The following is an 11,354-nucleotide window of genomic DNA, read 5'->3' as shown; positions in this document are numbered from 1 at the left end:
GAGTCTGTTCCCTTATTGCACCCCTTAGTAAATTTTATATCTATCTATCTATCTATCTATCTATCTATCTATCTATCTACCTACCTACCTAAATATATTAAGGATGAGTGCCCCACAACAGGTCTAGAAATGCCCTCTAGTTTCTGATGCTGATGACAGAGGGACAACATTCTGAGAACCCATATTGGAGACCAAGGCTCTTGTCTTGGTCTCAGTTGGCCATGATTCATCCCTTCTGACCTCCCTCCACCCACTCTCTTTGATCTCACGGACTCTCTCCCATATTGTAAATTATGCTCTGGTTTTAAAACATAAAGTTTAAGCTCTAGTTTTTCATTCAGTTTTTGACATTTCCAGGGGGACAGATCTCTCTTTTCCTCTTTCTCCCCCTTTCCCTTTTATTTGTTGTATATTTTTCAGATGGGTTTTCATTGTGTAGCTCAGGCTGATTTAGGACTTGGGATCCTTCTGACTCTAGAATGCTAGAATTACAACTGGGTTCCTTCCTGCCCTTTTCATTAACAACATACACACTTTATTTTCTGGCTCACAAACCTTGTTTTTATTTACCACAAAAATTATATCTGGAAATCATTAAACATATACAAACCAGTTCTTGAAAGTCTCTTCACTATTATTTCCACTGCCATTCCTAGGAACAGTCCTTCAAAGCTCATTCATGAATTTACCCTCTGACATTTCCTGGGTTCTGAAAACACTGTTATGTGTACGTGTTAATTGTCTTTTAAAAATAAAATTAGAGTAAGTGTTCATATCCTATTCGTAGCTTTTTGCTTTGTCTCCTATGACTTTAGTTTTTCTTTCCTGAGTTTTGACCTTGTACAGTTTCATGGACTAGCTCTCCCATACAGTTTCTAAGATTTTGGAATGTACAGATGTCATACATCCATACCATACAGTAAATATTTATATATTTGTATGTAGGTAGGTTATAGAATGGCATCAAAGGGTTACGAGGCCATAGCAGAGTTCAACAGGTTTCAGCAGTAGGTAGATAGAAACATTAAGTAGAGACTGTGTTGATAAGGTAAGGACCAGAACAGCTGCATATAGAAAGTGGCAGAGATCCTGAATGTCACAGGCTTAAGAGAAGAGTTATGGAGTTGAGTTCAGCTACAGAGGGGGTAGGGGAAGAGCAGAATGAGGAGGAATGGGTGGGTGGGTGGATATGGGTCATAAGAGCAAACAGGAAGACGGACATACAGGAGCTGAATAGATTCTTGCCACAGCACAAGCTGAGCTGAACAAACCCCTGGGACAGTTGGGAGTTCTCTGTCAGTGGGTCCTATCAGATGACAGGTTAGAAGAAGCCATCTCCATCACGGTTTAACTGTCATTCTCCTTATGGGGTTCAGGTGAGCAAATTATGCCCATTTCTTGGTCTTGTATCTCTGATATCTATATATTAGGACTGGTTGCCTTATATGATCTAATATACTCATATAGTTCTGCAATATCAATTTCCCTAGATAAATTTTTAGATTGGCATCTTTTCTCCTCTCAGGAATGTCATTTATCAGTCTGTGCTGTGTGGCTGGTACTGGACAGATGGTTCCATTTGCATATGAACCCAGGTGAATAGTCATGCCCCATCCTCAAAAGGGAGTCAAATACTGCTTGTAAAATAGAATCTTGATCAGAATTCATAGAGATAAAGATCTATAAAAGCAAGCACAGTTTGTGAATCCACTGTTTCCTACAATATGGAGGAACTTAGAGCAGATTAGCTTGTTCTCAACAGATATTCTAGGGGTAGGAATGATGGAAGTCTATGTTTGGCTACTTCTACTTCCTGTCCCCAAGTTATGTAACTAATGTATGCTTGGACATGTCATTCCACTACAGTTATTGATGTAGAAATGTGTGTGTGCCCTTGGAGTGGATTCTTAGGATGAGAACCTCATCATGAAAGACAAGTGGTTCATTTCACACTTGACACAGATCAGAGAGACCTTATCTCTGAATGTTATTCACAGTCTCATTGATGTAGAAAGGGAAGGCTTTCTTGGAAAGAAAACTCCTCCCTCAAATCAGAGGTGCGAAGTAGAGAAGGAGAACCTTGGTATACGTCCCTTGAATTCTGACAAGGCCCCACTTACAGGCTTTGCAACATCTCTCTGCTCTCCTGGGGAGAAGTGAATGGTCTTCCTTGGTTCTAGGCAGCGTGGACCGAGTCCTGAATGCCTGTTTATATATGCCCTATGAGGTTTATAATGGTATTTTCCTTTTACAGAGAAAGTGACAGAAACAGAGGCGTTCAGCTCGAAGCCAGTCAACTCAGTCAAGAATTTATGCCTGAGATCAATTGCAATGGTATTTTTTCATAAAGCATTTCAGTGATTCCATTATCTTCTAGAATGGGTGAAAGTTCTGGTTGTGGGGATTTGCAGGCTTCCTACCCAGAGTCTTAAATCCATCTGCCTTGCTTCCCACCATTGTATAGACTATGCGTTCTGTTCAGCCAAATCCCCCCTCTCTCTAGGCCATGCTATCATCCACTCCTCGCTTCTTCCATGTTTTGCAGTATTCTTTTAGCCTCTGATTATCAATTCCTATTGGGAGATGTCATGGTGAAGTCAAATCTCTCATCTAAGAGTTGCTTATTCCCCGTGGACATTCGAGGAGTAAGTGCTAAGCATGTTCTCTTGAGCTTTCTCACCTGAGAGGCCAAGTTATAGTCTCCTGAGTCACAATATCAAATATGAGAAGATCTGTGTGCAGTGATTCCAAGTTCTTCAAGGAGTGATTCACCAAGGCCCATGACTCCATGCTGTGTAATGTTACAAAGCAGCACCGAGTCACTAAATCATATTCTGAGGGACTTTCGATTCATGTTAAAACTACTAATAACGAAGTGTGAAATCCTAGAGAAGTGAGAGACACAGCCTCTGCTTGTGTTGTGTGCCTGTTAGATGATTTCCTTCACAATTCTTGTCCCTGATGGCTGAAGATGCTGTGGAAGAGAGATACTGCTGCTCTCAGACGTCATTGGTGCGGCCGAGGAATTTGGATGGAGAGGCATTTTGGTTTGATGCCTGCTAATTTTTTGTTGTTTCTCTTTTGAGAGGAGAGAAGAGGATGATTTCAGAAATTAGTGGTTCACATACATTAACTATCAAATCCTAGAAGGTTCTGGACTCATGTACTAGGTCAGTGAGTCCAACTCTTACCTTTCTGCATGTACAAGATGAAGCTTAAAGAAAAGAGATCCTGCCTAATACTACCTGTTAGAGTTGTTTAGAACAATGTAAGAGGGTTTTAATAGTTGAGCACGCATTTATGGCCAGTTCATCTTAACCCTCATGACAGATCTTTTTCTTTTGCCTTTTAAATAGTGTGTTTTTCATTTTCTCATAGTAATTTCACACACGTATGAAGAACAGAGTCTCATGTCAGTACTTGCGTACAGTGTGTAATGATCACATCAGAACAATTGGTGTTTATGTTATCTCAGACATTTGTTGTTCCTTTTAGCCGGGGACATTCCCAGTCTTTACTAGCTCTATTAGCTATACCGAAATGCACAATGAATTGTCCACTCTAGCTGTCCTACCATGCTACTAAAGACAGTTTTATTCTGTTGTAAATTGTTAGTTTGTTCAATAAAAGTTTTAAAAAATAAAACAGTATTTTTAAAAATTTATAACCAATCATTTTATATATTTAAAACTGAGTATACATGAATTTTTGATTTCTCAGAGGCTATATTACCTGTTGCAGGAGGTGTGGTGTATGTATAGTGTGTGTGTGTGTGTGTGAGTTCTTGCATGAATGTGGAAGCCAGAGTTCAAAGTTGTGTTTCTCAAGAGCTTGGTTTTTGATACAAGGCCTAACACTGAGTCTTGGGGCCTGCTGATTAGAATCTTCTGGTTCGTCAGTGAGCCCTAAGGAACTTCCTGTCCTTACTTGCTCAGAATAGGGATTAGAAGTGTGTGCCACAAGTCACACTTTTTGTGTGGATTCTAGTGATTGAACTTCAGGTCTTCAGGCTTGCAGAGCAAGCTCATTGCCAATGGAGCTATCACCCCAGCCACAGCACCAATTTTAGGAGTTTTTTTTTCTGACAGTCAAAATATGCACAAGTATTTGATTTTGATACAGGCAATTGGCTTGAATTTATGACCACAGGACAACTCAAGAATAAACAAATGTTCTTTCTACTCTTTACTAATGTCCTACAGATCTGCACTGAAGGTCATGTTATACATCCTTAGATGGCTGTGTCTCTCTGTGATCCTGGCTACCTCATCTCCCTTGGTCAACTTCCTGTGTGTTTCAGAACATCAAGAGAGAGCAGAAGGCTCAATTCCAACCCTGTGGCACCATTCCAAGACCTTCTGAGTTGAGCACATCAGTCTTCATCCTTCTGTTTTTTTCCCTCACCCTCATGGTCCTTCTACCATGACAACCTGTGGCTATTATTGTTATCTCTTCTTGCCATCTATACACAAAGGGGTTCTCTCATTTAATTTCCCAAGCCATATCTTATTACATCTCATTTCCCCCCACTCTGTTATGACTGGCTTCCCCTTTCTTTTAGATACCCATTTTCTTAAAAATAGAGCCTAATTTTTCCTAATTTCTCTTATTCTAGAAATATTGTCTTAATATTTCTTATGATCCAGGACTGTTGCAGGCATTGTGCATATATGCAAGAAGCCAACAAAAATCTTCACTCTCCAGTTGTACTCCTGTGTGTGGTAGGATTTGTATATAGAAAATACTAATACTATATCAGTTGGCAATAGGAGGAAACATAGGGGTAGAGATAAAAGATAAAGCCCTGGTGTGTACCAGAGATATCTTTTGTGTGCCGTGCGTGTAAAGACAGAAGTCTGTTTTACGCGGTGCCTTTAACTCTCAGTTTTAGAAGCTAACAGAACAGCAGTGACAGTACAGTGGCAGCTACTTGATCAGGGCTTGCTGAGTTAGTACTTAATGATTTCATGAACTTCCTGATGTAGAAGAAGTCAGGGAGAGGGGCAAGAGATAAGGGGGAGTAGAGAGTGGAAGCTTTTAGACGAAAGTTTCATAATGACCCCCAGATGGACTTTTCCTTTGATTATCAAGGTCACAAGGAGGTACCCTAGCATTTAGTCCTAAAAAAAAAATCACACTTAGATAAATTCCAAGAGAGGTGACCACTTCCATTCTAGGCTGGAACAACTAAGCTTGAAACTTGTTCAAGCATGTTATTGTCACCTAATGTAGATAAATTTAATATACAAATCTTCTATGAGTTTTTATGGGATGTTGACTATTACCTGTCAAACTACCCTAATTTCAAATGCAGTGGGTATTTCAAACAAGTGTGCACAACAATGTTACAACTGAATGATTAACCTATCTTTTCTACATGTTATCTTGTATGTTTTAAAGTTTTATATTTAATATAGTTAAGTAAAAATATATCTCTAATAACAGGATGAGAATCAGAAACAGAGTTATAAATTATTTGTGTTTATTTTAGGGCTATGATTTAATTCAAAGTATAGGGCATATAGCCTTTAAAAGAATTTGACAGAATTTTGTTATTTAAAGACTAAATTTCTAAGTCAGAATCTTTATTTTCCCCTTTTATGTAGAAAGGGTTTATTAATCTAAGTGTTTAGCCATTCTAGAATTGAAATGGATAATTGTGTGAAGAGAAGATGGTCTTCTGTGGCGCTCTGGCGGAATTCCTCAGGTGAATGGAAGCTGGAGCTGGAACTGTGATTCTGAACCGGCCCAGGGCTCCACTCGAGCAATGAGAGGGGGAAATGACAGCTCTGTGACCGAGTTCATTCTCTTGGGATTTTCCAACTATCCTGAGCTCCAGCGGCAGATGTTTGGGGCTTTCTTGGTTATTTATCTGGTGACATTGATGGGAAATGCCATCATTGTGTCTGTCATCTTCCTGGACCAGAGCCTGCACATTCCCATGTACCTGTTCCTGCAGAACTTGTCAGCAGTGGAAACCGGATTCAGCACTGCCGTTATGCCTGAAATGCTGGTGGTCCTCACCTCCACGAAAGCCACCATTTCCTTTGGGGGCTGTTTTGCACAGATGTATTTCATTCTTCTCTTTGGTGGGACTGAGTGTTTTCTCCTGGGGGCAATGGCTTATGATCGATTTGTTGCAATCTGCCATCCTCTGTCCTACCCGGTCATTATGAACAAAAGAGTTTTTATGAAGTTAGTGATGTGCTCATGGCTCTCAGGAACCATGATGACCAGTCTGCAGACCACATGGGTGTTTAGTTTCCCCTTCTGTGGCTCCAATAAGATCAATCATATCTCCTGTGAAACTCCAGCAGTGCTGGAGCTTGCATGCGCCGACATTTTCTTCTTTGAAATCTATGCCTTCACAGGCACCATTTTGATCATTTTGACTCCCTTCCTGTTGATTCTCTTGTCTTACATCCGAATTCTCTTCGCCATCCTGAAGATGCCATCCACCACAGGGAGGCAGAAGGCCTTTTCCACGTGTGCCTCTCATCTCACGTCTGTCACCCTCTTCTATGGCACGGCCAGTATAACTTACCTACAGCCCAAATCCAGGTACTCACCAGACACCAAGAAACTGATGTCATTGGCTTACACACTGCTCACCCCTCTGCTGAATCCACTCATCTACAGCCTGAGGAACAAGGAGATGAAAAGGGCCGTGGTGAAATTATGGGCAAGAAAAGTGGTTTTCAACACAACCTGATTTGCTGAGGAGTCATGTGACATTCAGAGATACCATAATTGTGTATAAATTAAAACAATGAAAACCACATTTCTTGGTGAGAATATGTTTAATTCTTTCATTCTTAAATAACTATTTTTATGCTTTTAAATCCTTTTAATTTTGGTTTTATACAATATTTTATAATCTATTCTGAAAATTTAATATAAAATTTTAAATTTTTTATTTCTAAAACATTTTTAACATTTAAAAATTCCTTGAATTTATTTTAAAATTGTTCATATCATATTTAAAAACATAATCAAGTATTCTCTCTATTTTAACACTATAGTCTATTGTTTTTAAGATGCACATGTTTCTAAAACACACAATAAAGCAGTTTATTGATTTATTTCTGTGCTGTTGATAGATACAGGTCATTGTAGATTGTTGCCTTTAAGACAGTCCTTCAATAAACATGTAGTTCTGAATGTTCATCTGCTTCGTGATCTTACTATTTATTCTATGGCAGATTCTTGAAATGACAGCCGACAGGATGAGGCCTGCTGTGGTTATATATTTTAACTATCATTGTCAGATTGCCCACCCGGCACATGAAAATTCATGGCAGAAAGCTCTAGAACTCAAGGCTAGCTTGCTTTCACAAGTTCAAGTGAAAGTAGCTAGTCACTAGTTCTCGCCTCTACAAAATCCTCAGACCTAATGCGGTAACCTGTCTCTACTAGTACTCAGACTGAATGCCTGACCTCCTGTCTCCTCCCCACTTCCATTCCACTCTCCGCTGCCCAACCATGTCCCTTCCTGTCTCCACTTTCCTAGTGATTGGATTAAAGGCATATGACTCCCAAATATAGGAATTAAAGGTGTAAGCAATCACTACCTGGCTCAGTTTTCTCTTTTAGACCGCCTTAATCTTGTGTAGCCTAGGGTGGCCTTGAACTCACAGAGATCCAACTGCCTCCTACTTGCTGGGATTAAAAGTGTGTGCTGCCAATGCCTGGCCTCTATGGCTAACACTCTGATCTTCTGGCAAGCTTCCTTTGTTAGATTACAAACAAAATATCAGTACAGATAAGATTATTACAATGCTGCCCGCCCTACAGAAGCTATGAAATACTTATAGTCCTGGCCATACCCCTTAAGCATTACCTAGGGACCTGCCATACACCGATAGAGTTCCGTGGTTTCTCCGAGTGCCTGGTTGAATTCCTTCTTTGTCTGAATGTCTCATAACAGCATTTCCTAGGCCCCTGAGCATCCTATGTAGGAACATTTTTATTCGTTGTTCCTTTATGTTTGTTTTCCTGTCTTCATAGAAGACATATCTGTAAAACATTCAGAGATCATCTCTGTATAATGATTTTTTTTATAATGCTCACTATCTTTCATTCCAAGCAAATGATAGTTGGTCTCCAACTCAGCAGCCAAGGGGATGTTAAATGAAAATTTGCAACGTCCTAAATAGCAAGAAGAGATCTCACTTGTTGTATCAATTGTATTCAGAAGAGATGGGATGGGCAGGTTTGCAACATTTCCTGTGAATTGAAACACTCCATCTTGGAAAGGGTTCATTAATAATGGAAACTTAGAAGGCTCAGAAAGTCAATGACTCACCAGTCTCAGGAAGTTATATGATTCACAATCCCCTCCCCAAGGTTCATATAAACAGGAGCACTTGCTGAGGGAGACTCTCCGACCTTTTAGCTGCATGTAAACCACTGTCCAAAGAATCTCTAGGATTCCAGTTTCCACTGTTGTTTCCCATTCTGCTGCATCTGCCTTTGAGTCATTCCTGCTCCAGTAATAAGCCCTTACCAGTAAGAAACCGTAAGAAACTCATTGATTTACTAAGTTGGACTTTGGTAGAATTGTTATCTTGGCTAATTGTCAGTTCCCTGTCTACGGTGAGTAGAAATTCCTTCATGTCTCACCAAGAAGAGTTAGCACAACATGGATACAGAGCCTTGGATGAAGGATATGGCTTTGTGCAGTACTTTATTATTTATAGTTATTCTCTATGAGCTGTTTTGCTTCCTCTTCTAATGCCAACTTGGAGTCCATCATTGCATACAGATGGACTAAGAGGGCCTTGCTTGCACTCAAAATGGAGTCAACTGCTGTTTGAGCCAAGGCAAGGCACAGCCTGAAAGACACTATTTTATATAACGTGAGCTTGTAACTGTCCCAGCAAAAGCTAAGACTGTTTTAAAATGACACATATCATTCCTCTTTCTAGTTGTCAAAACACAGGATTCCAGGAGTCTGGAATTTCCCAAAATTCTGGGGGAATAAAAAGGGTAGTGGTAGCCAGAAAGGAGACTTGTCTCATAGGACTTGTATCACTTCTTACACTTTGGAAATTTATTTTGCAGAATAGACTATGTAGATAATCATGATGGGCAGGGTCACATCCAGGCCAGCCCAGATGAGTTTGCACACCTCTTGCTCTCTCTTGAACTTCAGGTAAAGACTCCAGTGGTGGACTTGAGAAATCATTTGACTTATTTTTATTTTTGCCCATGTAGCTATGCTGGATTAATTTTCTTTCTCTGCTTTTCACTATTTACAGTGGCCTGTTGAGGGTGAATGGATGAGCCTGGTTTTTTGGTTTGTCAAAGTCTGATTCTAAACTCTGGTACCTGTTAAATAGAAAGAAGCAATAGAGCTGTTGCTCTGGAAAGGAAGCTAACACATAACCCTGTAGGAATGAGATTTATTGGAATAAATAGGCCTCAGGGCCATGACTGGGGGATGGGGGTTTGGAGTGGGAGTCGTGTATTAGACAGAAAGAAGCAGTGCACTCTATGGAGACATAAACATGATGGGCTCTTAAAAGGAAAGAGAGGCTTAACCTTTAGACTCTTGAAAGAAACTGCATTAAAAGTGAAAATAAGATATAGATAGATATAGATAGATAGATATTGATAGATAGGTAGTTAAACTAATCTGGCCTCTTTAGAAAGAAGCCTTTGGCACACTTCCAAAAACAACCCTCACCCCTGCCCCAAGGAGTCTCTAGACCAGTGGTTCTCAACCTGTGGGTCATGACCCCTTTGGGGGTGGGGTCAAAAGATCCTTTCACAGGGTTGCATATCCAATATCCTATATATCAAATATTTATATTACGATTCACAGCAGTAGCAAAATGACAGTTATGAAGTAGCAACAAAAGTAACTTTACGGTTGGTGGTCACAGCATTGGGAAGGTTGAGAGCCATTGCTCTAGACCAATCTTCAGACCAAAGAAAACGTCTGCCCTGTATAAAGTTTTATGGGTGGTGAGAAGTTTCTCACCATGTGATTTAGTTAAACACAGCTTATATGAAAAGAACATTGAGAAGCCAGGAACAAGCAAGAGTTGTCAAGTCACACTACAGACTACTCCTTAACTCTCTCCCAGAGAGAGCTGCAGTGGGGTTAGACAGGAAGTAGGCTTTGAAATAGAATCTAAATGTACAGGCACATATTATAACTAACAAAATAACTTAGATTATTAGATAGTACATTTCAGAACGACTGCTCAATAATATTTTGGTCTTGATATTGTTGCTGTTTTCTTTTTATCCACTATTACATGCATTCAACTTATGCAACTCTTCATTAAAATTTATTATATACACATAGAAAGGGCATAAGTCATTCTGCATCTTGATGACTTCTCACAAATTGCTTATATGTGGCGGACATCACCAATGACATGGGGACACAGATTATAATGGGATGAGACAAGACTTTGTGAGGCATGTTGGTGAAGGAAATGAAAATTCGTGTGTGGCAGCACATACCACCCTGAGGCATGCTACCGCTGCAAGCCTAGACATGTCGTCCCATTCAAGTGTGATTCAGGAGGGTACTTGGATTGAGGTCTGAGGGAGAAAATATTTTCCTTGAGGTTATGTGGTATAATTCCGGTTGAATACTGATTATATGGAATATGGGACTTACTTTTATTTTATAGAGAAAGTAAAAGAAGCATTGCTCAGTGAGGTTCTCAAAGCCAAGTCAGTTGGTCTATGCTTCTGACTCCAGCCTCTTTATACATGAGATCAACTATAAGGATTTTTTCCCTCAAATTTTGCATTTGCATTTTGGAAAATGTAGCCATTCTTGGGTCAGGAATGCCTATGCTTTCTACTGCACAGGCTTAGACATATTTGCTTTAAAGTTGTTTCCCGTCATTTCATAGACTGTATACTGCCTAATGAAATCTCTACATCACGTTTTCATCCCACACATCCCCACTTTCCTGCTTACAATGTTCATTCTGCCTCTGTTTTGATTTCTATAGGGAGATGTTATGGTGAACTCTCTTGTGTAAAAGAGGTTTGGCCCCAGTGGACACAAGGAGGAGTGTTGCTCTGAGCTTCTTCCCTTGAACTTGCTCACCCGAGGGACCAAGTTCAAGGCTGTTTAGTTATCCCAGAGCAGAAGAATATCCACATGCTGCGATTTTAAGTTCTTTACAGAGAAATAATGAAGGCACGTAATTGTCATGTAACTTTACAAAAGTAGTGCCTTAAGTCATATTTATTAACAGGTGGCGTTGGGGCATGGAAATGACTGAGATGGAGCCACAAGGCAAGGAAGAGCAGCCTCTGCTTTTGTTGTGTTGTATGTTTTTTCTTCAACCTTTTCCTCACTGACTGCTGGACACCTTCTGCAA

At 40.0% G+C, this 11,354-nt stretch overlaps 1 protein-coding gene across 1 annotated transcript; it reads left to right on the top strand.

Moving 5' to 3' along the window:
• The first annotated feature begins 5,767 nt into the window (after window positions 1-5,767).
• LOC142850918 (olfactory receptor 10A3-like) lies at window positions 5,768-6,712 on the top strand. The gene has a single exon (XM_075974817.1). The coding sequence runs from the start codon at window positions 5,768-5,770 to the stop codon at window positions 6,710-6,712; it is 945 nt and encodes a 314-aa protein (XP_075830932.1).
• Window positions 6,713-11,354: the final 4,642 nt, after the last annotated feature.

This window comes from Microtus pennsylvanicus, chromosome 5, assembly GCF_037038515.1.
Source record: "Microtus pennsylvanicus isolate mMicPen1 chromosome 5, mMicPen1.hap1, whole genome shotgun sequence".
In the NCBI taxonomy this organism is placed as follows: Eukaryota; Metazoa; Chordata; class Mammalia; order Rodentia; family Cricetidae; genus Microtus; species Microtus pennsylvanicus.
This window is presented reverse-complemented; position numbering and strand designations above follow the sequence as displayed.